We start from the raw sequence: 24,856 nt of genomic DNA on the forward strand, positions 1-24,856 counted from the left end.
GGGCAGGATAGAACTGGTCCGTTAGGTTTCTGAAGCTATAAATCTTTAGAGGTACAGAACGCGTCATCTTTCCCCCAAGGAATGGCTGGTGATGCCAACTGCTGACCCTGTGGTTAGCAGACCACCAGGGAGCCTCAACATGTGGCCATACTGTGCCGTTTCTTCACTTCCGGCGTGGTTCCAATTTTATGTCCCCCAAATTTAAACAGAGTACTATGAATCCTACTTTTCCTTTAAATCATTTTATTGGGGGTCGGACAAGTCTTATCACAATCCATATATCTATGCATTGTGTCAAGCACATTTGTACATTTGTTGCCCTCATCATTCTCAAAACATTTTCTGTCTACTGGAGCCCTTGGTATTAGCTTCTCATTTTTCCCTCTCCCTCCCTGTCCCCCTCCCTCACGAACCCTTGATAATTTATAAATTATTATTATTTTATCATGTCTTACACTGTCTGATGTCTCCCTTTATCCACTTTTCTGTTGTCTGTCCCCCAGGGAGGAGGTTATATATAGATCCTTGTAATCGGTTCCCCCTTTCCAACCCACCCTCCCTCCATCCTCCCAGTATCACCACTCCCACCACTGGTCCTGAAGGGATCATCTGTCCTGGATTCCCTGTATTTCCAGTTCCTATCTGTACCAGTGTATATCCTCTGGTCTAGCCACATTTTTAAGGTAGAATTGGGATCATGATAGTGAGGGGATGGGGAAGGAAGCATTTAGGAACTAGAGGAAAGTTGTATGCTTCATGGTTGCTACCCTGCACCTTGACTGGCTCATCTCTTCCCCGCGACCCTTCCATAAGGGGATGTCCAGCTGTCTATAGATGGGCTTTGGGCCCCCACTCCGCACTCCCCCTCATTTACAATTATATGATTTTTTGTCCATGCCTGATCCCATGGACACCTCACGATCACTCAGGCTGGTGTGCTTCTTCCATGTACTATGAATCCTTTTATGGTTCTTTAAATCAGGGATTCTGTTGATCAAATATAGTATAAATCCAAGTTGACTTTCTAGAATTTGATTTCCCAGCTACTTTTTCTCAAATGATCACAGGTCTGGATCATTTCTTCCCTTTGGAAATGTGCACTGTCATGACAAGGGGATGATTCTGTGAGGCAGCCGGATAGGGGGTTGTTCCTCTCCATGCCTAGCCTGCCCCCCCCCCCAGGAAGTTGGAAGCTGATAAAAGCTAAAGGGTGTGCTCCAAATTCAGGAAGGGGCGGTACACCTAGGTGGGCACTACACCTGAAATGGTCCAATCTAGGCCAGGTGGGCTTAATTCAGTCAATGGGGTCAACCAGCTCTGTCGACCATGCCTCCTTAAAAAGGCCAGAATGAGGAGACCTCCTTCTCTTTCCCCCTGCTGCTGGACCACTGTTTCTCTCTCTCTCTCTCTCCCCCTTCCTCCTCCCCCCTCTCTCTCCCTCCTACCCTCCCTCCCCATCCCTCTGCTCCCTGCTCCCCTCCAGCAGATATCCATGTGGGTGTGCAGTGACAAGAGGGTGTTTCTGTTCAGTTTACTATAAAACCTGAAATTTCTATCCTTTATAAAAACTCACTAGGATCACAAACCAGTTTTGGCATGAATTTCTTTCTCGAGAGAAGCCAAGAATCAAGAATCGAGGTATTTCCCACCTGAGCAATCTAACAATTACATGCTCTGAATAGATCAACAGCCAGGAAGGTTCTCACTTACCAGCTTTCCTCAATAACATGCTATCCAGCTTTGTCCAATGGGTGTGTATCAGTAAGGGGTTTCAGGGAAACAAGCAAACAAAACTGCTTTTAATAGTATTCCATTAATGTGACTATTCTCCAAAGAGGAAGGACAGGGAAAAAGGGGGAGAAGAGCCAGAGAAGCTAGTTGCTGTCAGGACCTAACAACTAAAGTAAACATCGTCCTCTCTCCTGTGTTCAGCAGAGGACATTGGCATGCTCTCTTCCTGGGTCCTCCCGGATCAGGCAACAGTTCCCTATTTGGCATTATATCACACCCCTCCAGGTGGAAATACTTTCAGAGAGCCATAGCACTGCATGGAAAAAGACCAGACCTGGGCCCCAAACTGAGAAGTTAATTGATGTTTACAGAATACTGAAAAAAGAGAATAGTATGGAATCTAGATTAGCTCAATCTTTGTTTAGGTTTTGCTTTTTTCCTGGGGAGATATCCTTCTTCCTTTATGGATAGACTTTCTCTGTGCAAAACCCTTAAAAACTAGTCTGAAGCCATCCCTTTGCAGAAGGGTCTCGGGGAGGAGACGAGCCAAAAAGGGTGCAGTGTAGCAATGATGAAACATACAACTTTCCTCTAGTTCCTAAATGCTTCCTCCCACCTCCGCCCCAACTATCATGATCCCAATTCTACCTTAAAATTTGGCTGAACCAGAGGATGTACACTGGTACAGATAGGAACCGGAAACACAGGGAATCCAGGAGAGATAATCCCTTCGGACCAGAGGGGAGAGTGGAGATACTGGGAAGGTGGAAGGGAGGTGGGATATAAGGGGGAACTGATTACAATGATCTACATGTAACCTCCTCCCTGGGGGATGGACAACAGAACAGTGGGTGAAGGGAGACATTGGACAGTGTAAGTTATGACAAAATAATAATAATAATTTATAAATTGTCAAGGGTTAGTGAGTGAGGGGGGAGTGGGGAGAGAGCAGAAAAACGAGGAGCTGATACCAAGGGCTCCAGGAGAAAGAAAATGTTTTGAGAATGATGAGGGCAAGAAATGTACAAATGTGCTTGATACAATGGATGGATGTATGGATTGTAATAAGAGTTGTCTGAGCCCCCAATAAAATGATTAAAACAAAACAAAACTAGTTTTAAGCTAGTTATAGAATGTGACCTTTTACATAATTTTATTTTTCCTTAAAGTTTGTCTTTTGATTTTTTTTGTCTTTTGATTTTTATTGTGTTTTTAAAAGATTCCTAAAAGGAAAATTGAAACTTTAAGTTTGAGAAAGGAAATAAAAATACCAAAGCTTACAGGGTTAATGATAAACTGATTCCTTTTATTGTGATATCCTTTTATTTCATCTAATTTGTGAAATATCTTATGTTCACGTTCGCATTAGATATATGTGGTTATTGTTAGCTGTCTTCTTGTCAGCTCCTGACTCAGGGCAAGCCACGCACAATGGAACAAATTGCTATCCAGCCCTGTAGATTCAACCATTATCATCTATAGGGTTTTCCTTGGCTAATAATTTTGAAGAGATGATCAGACCTTTTTTTCTAGACTTTTTTTCTGGAACGTTCAACATCAGAGAAATATGCAAGTGTAAGTTTCTACTGACAGATGGGTGGTGACTGAGCATGAAGTACTTTGGCCAGGAATCAAACCCACATCTTTTATATGAGAGGCAAGAATTTTACCATTGAAACACTAATCTGGTCTCATTAAAGCTGTAATAAGCAGCAAAATGCACATGATCCCTGGGCCTGGATTTTTTTTTCTTACTTTCCCCTGGGTGTTCTCTACCTACTTAGGGGCAAACAACATGATGCTGAAATCCTGCAAGAACAGCGTGGGCTCTGTCCCCTTAGAAGGTGGTGGTTTTTTTAAGTTACCATGATCCTGTGTGATGACTGTGTGCATCTCTGGATTGATGTTCCTGATGCAGACAGAAGAGATCACAATACCTAGAATGGTCCTGTCTTACAGGGAAACACTTTAATATTAGAAGAAGGTTACAGGAAGTAAAGTGATGCACTTAACATAACATGGATGCTGTACCGACTGATTGTACCACTTGCAGGTAATAACTGTTTTCCGAGAAGACTGAGTATGACTGAACCTCTCGTAGACGTAGGTCATGGTGTTAAGGCTACGTTTCTCCAAGGGCCCTAGTTTACAGATGCCTTTGCCTCTGCCATGAGAGAAAGTGAGAAGAAACTTATCTAGAGAACAGTGGAATGGATTTAAAAATATCAAGTTGAAATAAGGTGAAATCATAGTTTGAGCTAAAGCTGAACAACAACAACAACAAAATCTTTGCTCACTTTTTTTAACAGTAAATTATAATTGAGAACACTGACAGCCATTCATACCCTTATTATAAGAGGGATTTATAAGTGCTTTATGTTAGGACGTAGATGACTGGCATGACTATTCCACCTATTATGTGTGTTAGGAGCTCTCACGGTGGAATGGGCCTAGAGCTGGACTGCTACCCACAAGGTCAGGTACAAAACCACCAATTGCTTCCCAGGACAAGGTGAGGTTTCTGGCTCCCGTGAGCCTTGGAAACCCGCCAGACTAGTTCTGCTCTGTCTTAAAAGGTTGCTATGAGTTGTCATTGACTGACTGGCAAAAAGTTGGAGTTTCCTATATAAAAGGTACCCACCAGAGTGCATGCAATGTAAGTGAGGATTAGAGCACGAGGTTGGTTGATTTTTGCTTTGGGCTTGGAGAGAACAGTGGCATCAGAGACACGGAGTTTCAAACTGGAAAGACAGTTGGGGATTTCATTGGTTGAAATGGGCTCTGAGTAACTACAGACAGCGTGCTTAAAAAGTCTCTGCAGACGCCTTACTCCTCAGAACTAAATACTGGTCTGAGACTCTTTAAAGTAAGACTGAAATGGATATGATGTCACTGAGACAAGTTCATTTCAAACATATGAAAAAACACAAAACTGGGAAGAGAAAAGAAAGAAAGAAAGCTGGGAAATACTGTCTCCCAGTGGAATGAACTCAGTCCACTGCATGGCGATGAAACCAACACTACTTACTGCTCTGGCGTCTGTGAGGGGCGGCCAGACATGAAGCTGCGACACTCCTCAGGTGCAGAGGACAGCTGTCCTTTATCCACAATGCTTCCTGCCTCTGACCTGTCAAAAGGTGCATTCCACCAATTATAGCAGAACAGGACAAAACCAACCAACCAACTAGTCATCATTGTCAATACTTCCTAATATTGCATTAAAGAAAACACTGTTATATACAACCCACCTGATTTATAAGCTCTACGTCACTATGAGACTAGGTTGGATGATGTTTAAACTTATCTTTTTCACATATACCCTATCTTGCTTCCTCATGTCCTAACAATATCACCTTTATTTCCCCAAGCATATTCATTAACTGGAAGGATGATTTTAAATTTAACTGTTCCTCACAATCTTTGTAAGTGACATTTTATATACAGTCTGTGTGAAATCCATTCATGTTTATTAGAAGAACAAAAATAGCAAGGTCCTTCTCAACAATTTTTTTCTCCCACATTTAAAACATCATTTAAGGAAAGGGATACTAGGGAATTGGTCATCGTTTTTCCTTTCTGGAAACCAAAAATCTTCAGAAATGACTAAAACACAGGTAACATTTTACCAAATTATTAAAAACCATAAATGATGATCAAGTATATGAAAGGACACAACCAAGTCCTGCATAAATGATACTTATTTGACATTACCTCCTTCCTTTTCCTAAGCTGTGGCTGAAGACCTCTATATATCCATCATCCCTGCCCAGAAGCAACAGTGCCTAGAGAACCACCATGGGCCGGTCCATCAACAGCCAGAGCTTATTTTTTATGGACTTAAGGCAAATACATACTCATAAATTCAGAGAGCCCAAGCCTCCAACCTTTTACCGCCTGTTGATTTAGATTCCTGTTCATTCTCTTCCACCTTCTTCCCTGGTGCTAATTTCTCCGCACTGTCAAGCAAAGCACTGAGGGCCACTCTTCTGAAGACATTCCCATGAGCCTCTTTGATAAACTGGACCAGCTGGCGGATGTCACAATACAGCCCCTGGTTGGAGGCAAGAGGAAGTTTGGAGGACAGAATGACAGTTGTGGGGTTACACAGGTACACAGGAAGAAAGCGCAAAGGCAATTTCTTCAACTTGGGGAGCCTTGGATTGTAAAAGGAAGCCATTGAGTACTGATGAAATTGATGGTGTACTGCCTCCACCCTATTCCCGTAGAAACATTACAAAAAAACCTTGCCTGCCATTCTCAGTATAAAAGGGATGGTCACAGGCTTCACATTTGGAAAGCTGACTGCGTCATTAGAAAGACACGTGAACACCAGTCTACATGTCTAGCCATTGGATTCCTAGCCTTGACTTTTCTTTCTTACATTTGAGTTCTAAAGAAATTTCTGTAAAGGACAAGGAGTCAAAATTGGTTTTAGATGAGAAATTTCCGTGTCTGTTCAGCTTCTCCAAAGTTTTTCCATCACAGTGTTAACACATGTTAAATCCTAGACACTTGGAGAGCTCAAGCCTCCAACTTTTTACCGCCTGTTGACAGTATAATCCAACAAATCCTAACCATTCAAAAGATGATACCTTTTTCTGGATAGATTTATCAAATAATATGCATGTTGCAGCTCATTTGAGCATGAACTTGGCCATGAATTTGAGATTATTCAGGACTAATTAAAGAGATACCTGGGTGGACAAATACCAAAAAATATATATAGATACAGGGTTTAAAAGATACTCGCTTTTTAATTCTAGTATTTCCTCTTTTTCTTTCCCTCTTTACAAAAGTAGTTACTGGATTCTTTGCCTTAGAAGATGTGTACAGTAAAGCAGGGTATAGAAGGCTAAAATATATTTACCTTGATGGCTTTGGTTATTAAAACCTAAAACCATGGGAAAATTACTAGGAAAACAGAAGGAAGGGTCACTGAGGAACAGGAAGAGGGAGTGACCTGTGAGCCCTGTGGGAAACAGGACCTGTTCTCTTAAGCAAGACTTCAAAAACCCAAGGTTCTAGGCTCACCAGAGAGTGCTGGTTCCGAAAGACACATACAAAAAGAAACAATAGGTGTGGACAGATGATTGAGACTTGTGGAGTAGCTTCAGATCCCCAATGCACTCTTAGACTTGGGCATCTTTGCAGCCCTCTGACATAAGGCCTCCAAGAACGGACACTAGGAAGGAGGTTCAAAGTCAAATGTAGGATGGTTTAAAGGCAACTAAGAAGTGACCACATCTCCTAGGCAGGAGCTTGTGGACTGAGATTCATCAGCAATCGAATATTTCTAGTCAACATATCAAATTATAACTTGCCATAATCAAACACATCTGTATTATACTCAAGAGCCAAGAACTTTGAAAAATTGGTTGTGGTCAACCTTTTGGTTTAGAATGTTATTTTGTTTATGTCAAGTTCAGTGAATGGTGGCAGTGATTTAGACTACATTGGGTATTTCCTTGATTTGGGGAGTTTAATATAGTATCCACTTATGCAAACAGCCTGCCATAGGAGCCTTGATCTCTAACTGACTGGTAAGACAGAGAAGCGCTTATTTTACTACGTGCAGAGAGCTGAATTCATGTCTGATCTGGATGCTGTAATCTACAGTATTTAGTATTCCAAACTATAATCTCTTTGGTAGCAATTAAGCAGCAACCTTTTATAGCCTGGTTCTCACTCACATTACCTGTGGCTTCCATGGTTTAATTAACACAGGCTTTTATAAAGTGTAGCTACAAGACCACAAGGTGCAATGAAAGAAAACGGAACCAATTTCAGCAGCATATTTGCATTAAACTTTGAAAGGAAAGAAGAGTTTAACATACTGCATGGTTTAATGTTTTAAAATATTTTTATGAGCAAACCCACTGCGTTCTAACACAGTCTCTGTGAAGGACTCAGACGATCTTGCAGTTTTTCCACCAGCCATCACAGAGACTCTGCGGTGGAAGAGAACCATCAATTGATCTGCAGGTGGATAATGAGCAAGAGCAAGGAGGAGAGGTGGACTAAGGTTTCACTGAAAGTAAGTTGGGACATTAGGGAACACAGATGTGCAAACTTTAGACGTAGGATTTTAGCCTCCGACGGCACCAACTCTTCTCAGGACAGAGGCCAACAGAGCTCCTGGAGGAAGGAAAGGTGCGTTTCTCACCAGGTTTTCTGGACTGTGCAGTTCATGTGTGGTTGAGGCGCAGCGTGTGATGAGGGACTTAAACATGGCGCTGACGATAATGCCTTCCACATTTTGGGCTGTGGATTTGTTGTCCACTGTGGTGAAGTTATTTCCAAACCCAGCCTTGTCTGGAATGCAAATGCACACATGAAAAGCAATCTTTCTATTTGGGTATAGAGTTGAAAGGAATTCTGAATTACTTGGCAACCAGGAATTAATGAAAGGGTACAGAAAATAAAAACGAGGGGATTAAAGGCACACCCAGGGGAATCATTTCTGTGTGGAGTTAGGCAGGAATGAACCCTCTTCTTTTGATCGGGGTGGTGGAGGTCTTTACCATGAAATATCCAATCTCATCTATGGAATACTTTGATTGATAACTATTAGTAATGAAAAGGGAATCGACTTTTAGACCTAGAATTTTCTTTTCAATTTTTCTCTTTTGAAGAAACTGTTTGTGTAAAGCCTGGAAGAGAAGGATTTACTCCATTGTCTCTCGTTGGAGAAGCGATGAATTGATTCACCCTTTGGGGTGGTGAGGAGTGCAGGCTTCTCGGTGGGACTAGCTGAAGCTGTAGAAGGAGGGGGACTGGCCAAGTAAGGTGGAGTTGACCAGCTGAGCTGGGTGTAGAGAGAAGGACTAGGGAGGTCTGTGGGACGTTAACTCAGGCACTGAGCTTCTAGCTAGCTCTCAGAGACTCGCTGGGCCCCAAGGGAGAGAAAGCCTGCGGCGGTGCTGGGAGTTACCCCTTCTGGCTAAGACACAAGTGAAACACTGAGGGCGGAGGTCCTGGAACATTTGATGCGGCTTTTTCCCGTACCCATGCGGCTTTATCAAGAGAGATTTTGGGAGTTACTAGTGTACTCCTCCTGGCTTGGGAGCTACCTGGGCTGCTGGGCAGAGCTTGTGCAACTCCCAGATTGATCAGATGGGACTTGTGCTTGGTTGGTTCTCTGATACGAATCTCACGAATTCCATGAGAAACTCAGCATACGAAAATAATACCTCATTACAAACTTTTCACTGACTGTGACGGTTGATGGGCAACTGTCTATGGAAATGATATGCTTTATTCTCGGCTTATAGTTTACGTCTCAAGCGGCTTTTAAAAAGCCTTAAAATAAAAAAGTAATTGGTTTTTGATCCTGAATTCTCTTACAATACAGTTCTCCCTCAACGCTTTGATTTTTTAAATTTTGCAACAACCCTGGTTTAAAACAACTTTGATCACCTAGATTATCTCCAGATTCTCTAGAGAATCAGTATTTCCTTTTCATGTGATAACCAAACAAAAATTAAACGAGACATGAACATGGCTCCTACATTAATCAAATACATTTTCATCATAACCATGCATTATATATTATATAAACAATAAAAATCTATGCTAAGAAGTGATTGCTTCCCAGGTTCTCTAAGTTGCTCAGTTTTCTTTACTCAGGCTTCCTGCATCACTTTGATTCCATGACTGTATTTACGTTCAAACGGTATTGAATACAGTTGGCATTCTGATTTATTACAGAAGCAGTGGATTGCTGTTTATTTGTCTCCCTATGCAGTGTGGGTATCTATGTTGGTAGTTTTCTTAAAGCCATAAAGATACAGTTTATGGATCTATCTACAGTTGCATTTAGTGACCTGAAGAATTTTAGCATGTGTATATATCAAAACAGTATCACGATCGTGTGTACTGAAGTCATAGGACTTTTTCATTGTCTATTTTATTTAGTAGAGTCGGGCTGGCCAAGAAAAGTCTCTCATACTCGCTGAACTGCTAACCATTACTTCCCTGGTCACTGCATCACTTGTTACATAACAGAAGATCACTTAGAGAGAAAAGCGTGTCGCAACAAGTCATACCAGGTGAGGAGGCCACAAACGCTGTCACATTCTCCCTCACTGAGGAAAGTTGTCCTTAGAAAGCCTTCTAAATACGTTGTCAACGATTCTGCAAAAGCTTTTCCTGCTGCTATTCTATGACAGCCCCTCCCCCCCACCCCCTCACAGGCTTTTCTGTAAATTCCCTCCCCATGAATTTACTAAGACGGATGCAATACCACCGGCTCCATCTCACAGCAAGTTCCTTAGAAGGCAGGTGCATCTTTACTTACTGTCTGTGACCGGCTCCATACAAAATCCTAGCAAAGCATGCAAGAAGTCCACTACATTATTAAGCGAGTCCTTGTTCACATAGTCCCGCATGGTCTGGCGGAACTGCATCTTATCCAGCTTGTATAGCTTAGTGAGGCAGTTCTGGGCCTGCAATGAAGGAAGAAAAGTGAAAACGTCACAAGTACCAGTTTAAATGACGGATGTCATCAGTTTGAGACAGTGACAGGTCCCAGCTGGCAAAGGCCTCCATCCTCCCCGATGGTTGGTAGCAGCCAAAGCTACTGACCCTGTTGTCCGACTAAGAGAACAGAGGGAGACTGAGCAGTGAGAAAGCACGAGAATACTTTGAGGTCTGCTCCACAAACAAACAAACAAACAAACAAACAAACAAATAAATTACAGGCCTAATGCTGGTCCCAGAGGAAATTCAGTATTTTCGCAAAGACCAATATTGTAACATCTCAATGAAAAAAAGTTCCAAGTGTCAAAATTAAGCAAGTGATCCACATCTAGAAAACCTTCCAGGCTTTGTGCAGTGGGAAGAAGCACAGCACACTCATGCTCAGCCACTTGGAAATTAAGCAGAGGTGATGGTTAGGGAGGGGCCATGGGAAGTGAGTATCCATTTCTTCTTAGATAGGCAGGAGGGGAAAGTCCGGGAGATATTTAAGGGATATACAATAAAGATGAGTCGAGTTTGCTTATTTTTCTATGTTTAAGCATTGGAATTTGAAAGTCTACTTTTTAGATGGAAGTTGGCTTTTTAGATATAAAAGGAGAATGGCTGGGTCCTGCTGCTTAAAATTATATGTTTTATGGCTCGGCATATAATTTTGCCATGTGGCAAAGGAGAAGGAAATAATTCCCACTCTCAGGACCAATAAAGTCAGAAGACCACAGACAGATAGGGAATGTTAGAGAGCCTGCTAGCTCTCTCCTATCAGCAAGAGAAAATTAAAACTTACATGTGGCTTTACTATGATAAAAATGTTTCTAGAACATAAGTGCCTCACAAAATTAACATTCAACCCACCTATGTAATGTGGGCAAGTACCTGAAAAATACAACTGAGGACACTGAGACTCAAAGTCAGTCATTTCTGTCCAAGTTACTAGAACAGACATTCCATTAAAGCCAAAATTAGAACCCAGGGTCTTGCCTCTGAAGCCATGATTATTTCTTCCAGGATGTAAGCAGCATTTAAATAGTTCAAATAATGATTATTTTGAAGAAATTGATTTAGATCCCACCCACATTCCAAATGGATTTAAGATGATCAATAAAGGATGTTATTGGTCTCTTGAAAATAATGTTCGATTACAAAGACGACAAGAACATTCACAATAATGGAATGGAATGGAGGCTTGACAAAGGAGACTGTGGGTTTGGGGAGATGGGTTATGATCAAGAAGCAGGATGACTGGAAGATGATTAAGTGAGGGGGGAGAATTTTGGACAACCAGGCATAAGCATGGAAGTCAGATTAGGCAACGAACCCCCTGAAAAATGTATGGGTCATACGTGATTTAGGAACCTTCCCAGACTGATGGACCCGTATTGATGGGTCATACCTTATTGATGGGCCCATCATTGTGGCCCAAAATAAAACATAAATAATATTACTATCTTAACAAATCAAGTCCCAGGGGAAAATTCTTGGAATTATTTAGGGGAGATAATATAAATGGCGGCCCCTGGCAATCAGGAGTAGACTGCTTGCTATGACCTTGCTAAATTATAATCTCTTATATTTGTATCCCAAAGCCAGGTAGAGGTCATTTGTTTCCATTCTTCCTTAACTAGACCCCATGCCCATTGTTGTTGAGTTGATTTCTACTCATAGTGATCCTGCAGGGCAGAGTCGAAACTGTTTCACAGGGTTTCTAAGGTTGTAACTTTTACAGAAGCAGTCAGTCTTGTGTTCCCCCCCACAGAGAAGTTGGAAGGTTCTAACTTCCAACCTTTCAATTAGCAGCGGAGTGCCTAACCATTGCTCTTAGATGATTAGAAATTAGGGACTTGTATTTACAGAGAGGTTACTGGTTGCCAGATCTCAAGTAAGCCCATTATTTCTGTACAAGACAAAGGTTGCTTTTTAAAAAATGAAAGTTGAAAAAGCACTTAGATTAATATTTATCGTTCATAAAAAATAAACATTTTATTATTATTGCATAAAGAATTTGCGAAGATTTCCCTTGTAATGCTTACAAGGTGCTTTAAAATCACGAGTTGAAAAGCCCCGAGTACAAACTATCCGATATTGTCAGCAAAATACATCAAAGAAGGCATAGCTCCCATGTATTCTTCAAAGTCTGTTAGGACATCTGAATGAATTAGCTTCAGCAGAAAATCGAATAGCAGACATTCAATATTTTGATTCTGGAGGAGTAGTCGAGCTTCTCTAAGTGAGATATAAAATTGTTAAAAAGTGGCTTCCTTTTCCATAGTTGACGACTCCTGGCTAATGATTGAGGGGCCTCCGAGTGGCACAGGTGATGAGTTGGGATGCTAAGCGCAGCTCCGAAAGCACCTGCCACTCCGTGGGAGAAAGAGGAGGATTTTAGATTATTCTGAGCTAAGAAGCATGAAGGATTCCTTCTTGACACTTCTAGTAATTTGGATGAAAACTATTACTGTAATCTTTAGTTTCTTAAAATAAAGACCGAGAAGGCCTGATCTAGTAGCGATGGTATTTTTAACATATCAAAAGCTAAATAATTTCTGAAAATTCAATTCTAGAAATATGTGAATCTCTCTAACTGCTTGAATTAGACATTTTCCCAGGAGAGTTTCTCAAATGCACCTCTCCTGGATAATGTGCTTACTGAGTATGAATTAGCAAATATAATTTCTATAGTGAGAATTGAACTGGAAGGCAAGAGAGATAGTGTCCCTTAAATTAACAAAGGTGAAGAGGCAGGTGGAGAGCTAGCTGGGCACATATTCGTAGGGAAGAAGGTATGATGGGCTCTGCAGTACCAACATCCCGTGAGGTGGGTTCGGATCCAACGAGTCCTGCTTTTGTTGCTTCTGGAGAGAGAGAGCGTCTCGTTGTTGGAGCAGTTTTCTTCTCTAGCCATGCTTCTGATTATATTGCAGCACTTCATGGAATGAAATGTGTCTTTTACAGGACGAATGAGGCGGTCTATTTCACTTTGATGGACCTTATTCATACCATTATTTGAGATTTCCAAGTCCAAGATAAAAAATCATATATACATGTACAAAGTGGAGACAATTTTAGCTTTCTATTGTGTTATTAACTGTTACATATCTAGATAATGGTCACCATTTTCAAGTTTCTGGCTTTAGGAATATATTACCATTGTTATAAACTCCCATATACACATAGTAAATGAATAGAGTGCAGCACAATAGAGAAGAAAAGACTGAAAGGAGGAAAGGTAATAGATGGTAGATGCATAGACCAGTAGATGATAGCAAGCTAGCTAGCTTGATCAAACAATGAGAGGAGGAGAAGGCAGGCAGGAAGTGGAGGGAAAGAAGAGAGGCAGGTTGGGAAGGGAAGAAGCAAGCAAGCATGGAAGAAAAGACAAAGCAAAAGAGGACAAGAAGAAAGAAGTCCGGCATGCTAATACTGTGTGAACATTTCCAGTCAAAACCTAATGCCAAGGAGTAACGGACTGGCATTCGACTTTGACACGATCCTCAAACTCTGCCAAGATTTGCCGCCGGGCTTTCTGGATTCAAATTTGCATCAAACCCTATTTTTTAAGAGAATATTTTGGTTAGATTTCTGTTCAAACATACAAATGAGACAACTGTCCCAGCTTGAACAAGTCGGAGGGGGAAGGTTACAAGCAGCAGGGTGAATGGAATGAGCTGGAACGAGACCAATTCCATCACAGAATGCCGGCAAGTCCAAACACAGAGTTTCAAGTTTCACACAGTTCAAAGGGACACGATCTCAAATATCTAGAAGTCAAGGTTACCACTCAAACAAAGCAGCCAGAAAAAGGACTAGCTACTTTTACAGTCCCCTTTTGTCTCAATAAGGGCCATTTTCCATATTTAAGTAAGAAGAGCAAAGTAAGTCCTAAACTTTGACCTCTTTCTCTGATATGAAAAATTATGCTTCTCCTGTTCCCAAGTAGGTGATTAAAATGTAATCTGCTAAAGACCATCTGTAGCTTGCTAAATGCACTCATCTTTGCAAAGTCTTTAAAACTACAATTCATATTTTCCAATTTTATATATCCTTATGCCAATTGAGAGTTGGCCCGCCCAAGGCAGGAGGCAGAATTGTTTCCTCAATTATGCCTTTATAAACCTGAATCTTAGATGCCTTAAGATTATCTCATGGAAATTGTCGGCCCTACTAAAGCCACTGTTTAATTATGGCTATAATTTTTTTCTCTCCAGGAAACGCTGACCCTCATTGTCAAAGGACCCATCCCTAAACTGGAGGTAGGGAAGAGGGAGAGGAAATGGAATCGACTTTAATTCTCTTACATTCTCCCGGAATACCTGGTGTCTCAGACGATCTCCGGAGAGCCCGCGGTGTCCTTCTCCACAACCATAGGCACATCCCAGAGACTTCACTATTTTGATGAGCATGGTTAGAGCAAGCCTATGGTTGCTGACAGGTGTGCTTTCCTCCTGGACCCATAAACAAGAGAGAAAGAAGGTCTGTCAACGTTGCCACGGAGACCCCTTGGCTACTAAGATTCTAGTTTAGGATTAATCCATGTTTATACATTTTACAGTGAACAGCCAGCTGCCATTTGGGAAAAAGTGAGAACTGTGAAAGGCTCAAAAAGTACTCTAGTTTTCAGGAATGTAGTTACATCACTTAACAGAGAAGGACACACTGCCAGAGGCACCTCCCTGTCACGGAGTCAGCTCTGAGTCATGGTCATGGAGGTCACTTGGTGTGCGTTTCTGAAGCTGTAAATCTTGACGGGAGCAGAAAGCCCCACCTTTCTCCCTCGGAGCACTTGGTGATTGCCCTTTGCTTACCTTAACGTCTAACCCACTGAGCCACCAGGGATCCTTACTTAAAGAGTTGGAAAAAGACCATGCTTGGTGCCTGACTGAAAGACCATGCTTGGTGCTCATACCAAAAACCTAACCCATTGCCTTCAAGTCAATTTCTGACTCAAGTAGTGACTGGGTTCAAGATTTCGGAGACTACATATTTACAGGCATAGGCAACCACAGCTTTATCCTTTGCAGCAGCTGGTGGGTTAAAACCACCCACCTTGCCCAACACCTATCCCCCAGTGTCACCTGGGCTCCTTAAGATGAGCTAAGTAAATGCTATTATAATTTCACATGAGTGGAACATTGATGTCTTACGGGACACCTGTGTGCAAATTAGGAAGTGCACCCTGTGTATGGATGGGCTTAGAAAGATGGGCTTACATCTTTGAGGAGATGTAGTCCCGTGGGAAGATGACTTGGTGAGAAGAGTTCAGGATGAGTTTCAGAACTAACTGGTCCTTTAGCTGAGGAATGGTGTATAATATACAGTTGCTTACCCACATACAGACATGCCTCATAAAAGGCTTCCGTGGGCAAGAGCTTACTTAGAAAAATGATGTACATGTATTTTTAAATTATTGTGCAGACCTTTAAAAAATCTCTAGTTCTAAAAGCTCCTTGTTATTACATTTTCCATTCTTTAGACCTTCCAATGTTTGGGTTCCTTTAAAAGAGAACTCGGAAACCCATACCAAGCTATAAGTGAGAGTCAGAACTGATATTAAATAACACTGCAAGCTCTCAATGAGAACATGGCAAATATATAAAAGAAATTAGATCTTCTTTTTGCCTGGATCAATTTATCATACTTCTGGTACTATGAAGTGACAAAATTAAATAAATGCTATGGGTCCACTGTAAATAACAAATGGATTTGAGAAGGACAAGCCAGCATGGATCACAATGACCAAGAATGTTTCCTATGGCTCAGGTGTTATTTTACAATTACTTGGTTCCGCAAAGAGTTGTGCTAATTACTAAAGACTGGATGAGCTGGCAGAGGACATCAAGAGAAAATGGGCATCACGAAAGCAGAAAAGACAAAAGGACTAAAAGGAATGTGAGAAGATAACCCAAAGCTTGCTCTTGAACATGGAGTCACGACAGCTAACAGAAGAGACGGCATGGTAAGAGACCTGATCCGAGATTTTCAAAAGACAGCCAAGAATACAAGATACATGTTATAATACGATGTGCAGAGACCTGGCATTAGAACACCAGAAGGGAAAGCACATTCAGCATACCTCAAGCTAAAAGGACTTGAAGAAATGATCCCAGGCTCAAATTGAAATATTAAAGTGCCGGTAAAATATTGACTGATACAGAAAGAATCAAAAGAATACGGAAGGAATGCACAGTCACTGTACCAAAAAGAATCGATTGCTGTAAGAGGTAACATATGTTTAAGAATCAATGATTCTGAAGGAAATCAAGCTGCACTGACAGCTTTGGCAAAAATCAAGGATTCAGGAACTGATGAAATACCCACTGAATTGTTTCAACAAGATCTTTCAGCCTTAGAAGGACCCGTTAGTCTATGCTGGAGGATTTGAAAAACAGCTACCTGGCCACTGAGGGAAAAAGATCCATATTTGTTCCCATCTCATAGAAAAGGGACCTGTGATAGTCTGGGTAGACCAGAGAAACAAATTCACAGACACTCACATGTGAATAAGAAGGAGCTATATATAAAGAGTAACTGTACATTAAGAAAACATCCCAGCCTAGTCCAGATCAAGTCTATAAATCCAATATTAGCCCATTTGTCTGATACCAATCTGTAAAGTTCTCTTCAGACTCATGAAACACATGCGATGATGCCAAATGTAGATGGTCACAGGCTACTGGGTGGGAACTTGTGGATCCAGTGGCATGGAAAGTATCTCAGGGCTGGCAGGGGTATCCACATGGTTCTTTCAGCTCCGAAACTGACTGCCTTGAGGATGACATTCCTAATCAGAGTCCCCAATGCACAGAGAGGATTGTGGGGCCGGCTTCACCACAAGACACGATCCACTATGAGACACAATATTTCTTCACTGACCCACAGCACTACAGGGGACAGCACTGGAGACACAGTATGGGAATTGTGGTCTGACACCTTCCCCCCTCAACCCCCACTGGGCAAAACACAAAGGGGGTAACAGAACAGCAAGGGGAGCAAAGCAGTGAGGTCCCTGAGGAATCCTGAAATCAGATTTCTGACAGAGGTACATGACTTGGCACCTCACCAAACTGGATCTGAAACATTCATAAGGGTCAGTAGACAGATCTGGAACTATTTATAGGCTTCCCCCACACCGCCCCCATGTCTATCTACATAAAATAGGCAGGATTGTTTACAATCCCAAGGAGAAAACAATTGGACTGATGGTTCCAGGGGGACATGGGAGAGGAGGAGGTGGAGAAAAGGGAGGGGGAGCCAACAAACCCAGGGACAAGGGAACAATAAGAGATCTAAAATCATTGGTGAGGAGGGCATAAAGTGCCTGGTGGGGTTTGATCAAGTGCAATGTAGCTGAGAGGAATTACTGAAAGCCGAATGAAGGTCAAACATGTTTAAGAAACAAAAGAAAGAACTAGGAGGGAGAGGACATTTATAGAGGAATTAATATGGACATGTACATATGTAAATATATTTATATATAATGATAGGAACATAGATCTATGAACATATATTTAAATGCTAAGTATTACGGTAGCAGATAGACATTGGACCTCTACTCAAGTACTCCCTCACGGCAAGAACACTTTGTTCTAATAACATGGCATTCTGTGATGCTCACTGTCCTGACAAGATTGCTGAAGACAAAACGGGTGCATAGGCAAATGTTTTAAAGAAAGCTGATGGTGCCCGGCTACTAAAAGAGATAGTGTCTGGGGTCATAAAGGCTTGAAGATAAACAAGAGGCCATCTAGCTGGGAAGCAACAAAGCCCACCTGGAAGAAGCCACACTAGCCTGGTCTGTCATTACTGTTCAATTGGTCTTATCTATTCTTGAGATATGTTCTAAATTCAGATGGGATGTATTCAAGGTATTTTTTTTTTTGGTTCTCATGGTCTTATTTTAACTTTCTTCAGATTCAATATGAACTTGCATATGGTATGTTCCACAGCTGCCCCCTGACCTTGCTTTGGTTGATGATTTTGAGCCTCCCTATGGCGGTTACAAAAGCAGATGCCTACACATTTGTCTTACATTATGGGACTCTAGTACAAATGTTGTCATTGCTTAATATTTTTTTCTGAAAAGGGGGCAATGAGCTGAACACATTTGGGATCTATGCTTTCCGTAGTCAATTTGATTCCAGTGTATTCCTGCTAGTGAGGGCCACCTGTATAGTCATCATTCATTTGCTGAAAAGGGGTATTTGCAATGAAGAAGTCATTGGTCTTGCAAAACTCTTATCATGCAATCTCCAACTTCATTTCTATTATCATGTCTATGTTTTCCAACTATTCAACCTTCCTCTTTGTTTCTAACATTTGCGTTCCAATCACCACTGTCAATGTATCTTGATCACATATTTGATCAATGTCAGATCAAAGAAGTTGGTAAAATTCTTCAAACTCTCCAACACTGGCTTTACTTATTCTTGTGTAAGTTTGACTAATAGTTACTGTGATGCTTAGGGATGATGCCAACTAGACATTCCTGGGGAAGGGGAGGAGTGGGACCCAAACTATTCGTTGGTGTCATAAGCCTTTTCTGTATAAGAGGGAGAGACTCTGGGAATTCTCTCAATCATTGTCACTTCATCTCTCTCCTCTATGGGGCTTCACCGAAACTCTGTGTTTCCCTCCAGAGGCAGCCCATGGCGGGTGTCGGAGCCTAGTGGTGCCCTTCCAGGCTTTCATCAACTTTGGATCCATGCGACTCTGCCCTCAGCAGCCTATGAGCTCCCTGCTTCTCACTTTACTCTTGGTATCATCAGCTTGCGGCTAATTGAGTCTGAAGAGGGCCCTGTCTAGCATTGGGCTTTGGACTTGGCTGGAATGCCTTCTTATCATAAAATTATTTCTTGACATGAAACTCTTTCTTATACATATATGAGGGTCACTGTATTTGTTTCTTTAGATAACCAGCTTAACACAGTTTCACTAACTTTGCTTCCTGGCTGTTAGGTGCTGTCAAGTCAGTTCTGGCCCAGAATGCATATCTGCACAACAGAATGAAACACCACCTGGCCCTGTGCCACCATCACAATTGTTCTTAGGCTTGAGCCCACTGTGCCCTGTGGGCATGTAGCTATTAGTTCATCACCTTCTTTGTATTTCAAGCACTGTACTGCAAGATCGATCTGATCTTTTGGATGATGAGTATGACACCATTTACCTTTAATTTGTCTTTCCCAGGGTCGGGAAGCAAAGGTCAACCAGTTAAAAATGGCCATGGCCAATACTGGTCCATTTTAACTCAATAATGCTTAGGTTACTGGCCTTGATGGTAGGAGCCAGAGTGAGGTGGTAAAACTAATGATAAATGAATTGCAAATAGGAGTCCAGTGAGATTAGAAAGAGATGGAGTTGAAATTGAGATGAGACTCTTTTATACTTACTCAGATGCTTGTAAGAAAGAAGGGGCAGATTATAGTTTAGCTGATATTTATATGATAAAACTCTGTGAAACACAATCTTACAGGTGTGACCATTCAGTCTGATGTACATAGGATCACCTATCAGACATGCAAGTGTCTTCTTCACTAAACTTTATGAACAGCATTTTAAAAATTTGAAGTCTGGGTTAAATTTAGTGTAAGTTTGTGAATTTAAGTGTATTAATTAATATTTAAAACCCAAACAGAAGCGAAAATCTAATTCTTGATGATACATACAGAAACGACAAACCATAGATTGCTCAGGCACAGGGAATTAAATTCAGGAAACGATACAAGTAGTTAGACAGAAGCCACTGAGATTTGCTTCACTGTGGTGAGAAGATCTAGGCTAGGAATTTGATCTTCTTTCTAAACAAATCGAATAAGGGATCAAACAAAACTCTTTGCTAACAATCTCCTTCACCGCGAATGAAGTTGGCTTCTAACAAGGTGATATCTGCTTTAAGGGATTTGTCTTGAAGGGGAAAAAAAGCCAATGACATCTCATATACAACCTCCTTTCCTTGTAAGTTTCCTGAAAGGTGCTAGATTGGGTGGTAAGAAGGAGAGTTATAGCAATGGAGGTTGTATCTGAGATGGTTTTACTCTGCAGAAATTACACAAATAGGGAATTAACTCTAACATTGCTTCACAATAGTTTTTGGATTTTGAATATAGCTTCACACAACCGCTTCTACTAATACCTGCTTAGAACCCAACAAAATGATTTCTACACTCACCATTTCCTTGTGCTAATGACTAATTACTGTTAGTAGTTACGACTCACTATTCTGAGCAAGCATTGGAAAAAAAATATAGGCAACATTTTGGGAGAACATGAAAGGTGGTTCGGTCATACCTTTTCTTGGCTCTTATCATTCTTCTCATAAGGCCCACCTCCACCTCCTCCACCACCTCCTCCGTCACCTCCTCCGTCACCTCCTCCATCTCCACCTCCTCCTTCTTCGCCACCACCATCTCCGGCTCCACTAACGGAAGGGCCTCCAAATCCACTGGTGGAACTTCCAGATACTCCTTTGAACTGGAAATTTCCCTCACTTGGCCTCTTCTCCACAGCCTCGTTTTCCTTGTTTTCACTCTTCTTTCGGTTCTTGTCGACACAGGGCACCACACCAAGTTGAAGCAAACATTCAACGATATTTAGTGCCACATCGCAGATGCGGGAACTGATATCATGGTTAAGGACCAGATAAACAGCTTTGAGAACCACCTGGGGTGGACAAAGATAAACAGAGTTTTTTAATGTGACCTGAACTACTGCTTCATAAACCACTTCCACCCACACCCAGTCCATCATAAACACCAAATAGAAGAAAGTAGAAGTGTCCTCTGGGCTGTTCATCTTGATGGAAGCAGACTGCTACCCCCTGCTTCTCCAGAGCAGCATGTGGGTTCTAGCAGCTGACCTTTCAGCTAGCAGCCCAGTGCTGAGCCCTGGGGCCTTCAGGGATTCGCATCTTTCTGAAGATATTTGAGTATTTTGCTTAAACCTTCTCCTGATGCCGTTCTGTGCACTCGCTATTCTGTACATGTTTTCAGGTATTCCTATTTAAATTGCACTGGGCTCATGCATATGCATTTAATACAGAGTCTAAATCTCCCAAAGAATTAAAAATCTATACATGCGTCATTTCACTTGCCTTTCAAAAACCTCTATGATGTGGCTCATTAAAGGGTCAGTTGAATAATGTTAGAGCAATCATTTGCCCACATAAAAATGTGTTCAACTGTTTTTCTTTTTTTCCTTTTTAAATCAAAGTGCTTTAATCCTCCACCTCTCATTTTCCACTACTAATGGCAAAAGAACCATAACTGCCTTATGATCAGATTAAAGGAACATTTGCCTGCTCATAATTGTATCATTATTTATGTTTCTCTTTTCTATGCAAATATTTACGTGTTTAAATTATGTCTTTATTGAATCTAATATTTTAAATGATTTGCTGAACCTGGTTCCCTGAGGCCAAATAGAAGTTGTGAGATAGAGTTAAAAACTATAGCAGCCTTTTCATTTGCTAATCACTGTAATCAAGGCAAGCACTCTTGAGAATGGAGCCTGAACTCCTTTGCCCTCGCAATGAAGGGGTTTGTTAGTCCTGCTGCTTATATAACAAAAGCAACTCACTGAGAGCTCTTCCTTGAATTCTAGAAAAATGGAATTTAATAGCAAGCACACACATGTACAAGTGTATTTGTGCGCATACAATTTCAGAATTCGTCATTTTTTTTCAGATGACAAATAATCTGAGATCAGACCAAATCTATGGTAATGCTTGGAGACAAGAAAAAGCTACCCCTTTGATAGACATTGATTCATGTGTAACCATTTATAGATATATAGAGAATTTTTTCACTTTAAGGTCAAGCATTTCTATGAATCTATTCTTCCGTTTCACTTAAAATCGTAAAGACTGGGGGAAAAAAAGACTCTTCATCTTTCAAGTTTTTGGTAAGAAAACCTTGTACTTCTTACAGAAAGATCAAGCATGCCATTCTTGTGGACGAAGTTGTTGGTCCCATCGATATGTTCTGTGTCCTCCAGGTAGCTGTAGTTGATGCAGGAGTCCGTGAGGCTCCGCGGCAGGTTGGCACAGGCCAGGGGCTCGTGCGGCATCTCCGGAATAGGCACTTGGCGGCAGAGCTTCCGCGTGTGCTCACTGAAGAAGTCTGCGTAGCCTACGTTGAAGGACGCCAAGGTGGTGTTGAAGGTGGCAACCGTGATGGTCGAAATCTGGGATCGCACTATGAAAATAAAACACCATCTCATTGTGGCATCATGTTGGACGGCTATACTATTTAAATAGTGACCGCCGTCACAACAGTAGCCTCTGAAGATAACTGACGCGCAGTTTCAAAACTTCTTAACTTTCATGGAACTTTTGAGGGCGGAGACCTTATGGCATGTGGAACAGGACAGCGGTGTTAGAATCATTACCATTCCGACTGGCTTTCTTGAGACTGGGTATGGAATCGAACTTTCCCAAGCTTATCCCGTTTTATCAGGTGTGTTCTGTGCGTTCTTAGAGTGACATCCCATATGGATATTGTCAAACTAAGTTAGTTGAAGTTCAGATGGTGAAACATATTTAAGCAACAAGCAAGAAGGATTTTAAAAGTTTTTCTTTGGTTAAGAGTATGGGAAATACATTTGTGATGGTCACGAATAAAACCCCAACCAAACTCACTGCCATCGAGTTGCTGCCCACTCAGAGCTGCCCTGTGACAGCTAACAGGTGTCCTGAAATACTTGAGATGGAATCCCGGTAAAGGAGGAGCTGCATTTCGACTCATAGGTGAAGCGCACGCCGTACCAAGTGGAGCGTGCTGGGGGTACTCCCCAGAGGCACATTGCATCCGCGCAGAGCACGTAGGGCCCTTTTCTGATGTATTGAACTAGAGACTTTCCTGTGGCCGAGACTCCGCCAGCCTGTCAGAGGGCACCGTAGTAGAAGGAAACCAAGCGGTGTGTTAGGATGTCTTCCAAGGTCCCTTCTATGCCCATGAGCCTATGATCTGAGAACCAATAAGAATGCGCTGAGCTGCTGCCATGGCGTCCCTGGTGGACTATGGTCTAGCAATGGCTACCCAGTAAAGTACTAAGCAAGAAAGTCCAAGTTTTCAAAACCCTAAAGGAACAAGGCCCACTGGACAGCAGAATAGCAGGCGCGGTCTCGGACCTACCTTCTTTGACGGTGTTCTCCCCGTGGCTGTTGGAGTGGTCCGGCACGTCGCTCACCAGGGTGTGGTGTGAGTGCGAGGGCCGAGCGCTCAGGCTCTCCATTTCAGTGGCAGCATCGGAACTTCCCCGCCGGGTAAACTTCCCTGAGAGGACACGGGGATTTTATAATCAGAAGATTTGTTGCAGAGATTTTGTGTGTCCAGACAGCAGTGACTGTGAAGGACAATTAGGAAGAGCGGGTGTGGCCCAGCCAAAATCGAATTGAACTTGAGAATACTTAAGGTCAAGATGATTGATGAAGTGCCCCAAGAGAAGATCAACCTCAAAATAAGTTCACGCCAGAAGCCATCTGTTCTGCCAGGACCACTTGTGGCCTCCTATTCTCAAGATGACCTTCTTAACATGTCTTCCAGAAAAACAAACGAAAACCTTCCCTTTCTCCTCCGCTTCCTCCTCTCCTGCCCTTTCCTTCCTGTCCATCCTTGTCGCTCTTCCTTCCCCCCTCCCCCTTTCCTCCCCAGCTCCATTTTTCTTTTGAATATCAGGATTAAATAAAATGTTTAGAATCACAATGGAAATTAATGTATAGAACCCTCTAAGACCATGTTAATGCATCTAGGATTGTCTAAGAAATGGAGCCATTACCTGATTCCACAGAATATTCTGTACAGAATATTGAGTGTAGACTCCGGGTCAGTTATCTGGTTTATTCTGTCTGGGAAGACTTGGCATTTCGGTGTTGAAGACCCTGACTTTGGCCCATTACTCAAGAATGATCAACATCTGATGGTGAACTCTATATCTCAATTCCTAAACACTCAGACCAGCCAGGCACAGCCCCACAGTATTGGAAAATTGTTTCCCTCACCTAAAATGGTGGTTTGCCAGCCTCCTTTCTCGATTCCTCGCCGGTCTTCTCCAAGGCCAGAGAAACTGCCAAAGGAGAAGGTGCTGCGGGTAGGGGACACATCTAGGTGGTCCTCATGAAGTAAGAAGGGCACTCCCATTCTTCGGGGCCTCCTCTTCCCTGGGTGATGGAATGGGATGGACCCTTTTCGCTCTCGGTCTTCTTTGCGGCTCTTGAACTACAAAGATGAGAGATGAAGGGTTAGGCAAAGAGCAAAGGAATGGTAGCAGTTTTCTCCGCATGGGGCCTCTTGATCCACAGCAAAATGTGGAAATATTCCTGAGACAGTGGATCTAGGAAGCCACTGGATATCATTCGCTAGAGTGAGGAGAAATTGTGATCAAAGAGTGAATGAAATGGAGTAAAAAGCAAACTACCGGTATTCCATGGATTTTTTTATACTGGATTAGATTAGGGCAGTCATTTTTCTAGGTGTGATCTCCAGAGAAGAAGCTTCAACATCAAGTGGGAACTTGTTAGAAATGCAAATCCCTAGGTTTTGACACAGTGGCTGCAACCCTGGGTGCAAGCAAAGGCACACTTGTGAGGATGACATGGAATCCGGCAGTGGTGGGCTCGGCTGTGCATCCAATCACTATGGGTTGGAGCCAACTCAAG

The 24,856-nt window shown here is 42.1% G+C and overlaps 1 protein-coding gene across 3 annotated transcripts in view; it reads right to left on the reverse strand.

Moving 5' to 3' along the window:
• UNC80 (unc-80 subunit of NALCN channel complex) overlaps nt 1-24,856 on the reverse strand; it is a 249,347-nt gene that overhangs the window by 170,364 nt on the left and 54,127 nt on the right. For 2 of the 3 annotated variants that reach the window (XM_075529390.1, XM_075529391.1), the window contains exons 10-18: nt 24,200-24,416; nt 23,334-23,474; nt 22,126-22,394; nt 20,491-20,862; nt 14,502-14,648; nt 10,028-10,175; nt 7,895-8,043; nt 5,616-5,782; nt 4,760-4,858 (exon numbers count right to left, since the gene is read on the reverse strand). In XM_075529390.1, the coding sequence (XP_075385505.1) occupies nt 4,760-4,858; nt 5,616-5,782; nt 7,895-8,043; nt 10,028-10,175; nt 14,502-14,648; nt 20,491-20,862; nt 22,126-22,394; nt 23,334-23,474; nt 24,200-24,416 (1,709 nt within the window). The remainder of the gene's footprint in view (nt 1-4,759; nt 4,859-5,615; nt 5,783-7,894; nt 8,044-10,027; nt 10,176-14,501; nt 14,649-20,490; nt 20,863-22,125; nt 22,395-23,333; nt 23,475-24,199; nt 24,417-24,856) is intronic. The other variant, XM_075529392.1, reaches the window with a different exon arrangement.

The sequence above is a fragment of the Tenrec ecaudatus genome, chromosome 13, assembly GCF_050624435.1.
Source record: "Tenrec ecaudatus isolate mTenEca1 chromosome 13, mTenEca1.hap1, whole genome shotgun sequence".
Classification (NCBI taxonomy): domain Eukaryota; kingdom Metazoa; phylum Chordata; class Mammalia; order Afrosoricida; family Tenrecidae; genus Tenrec; species Tenrec ecaudatus.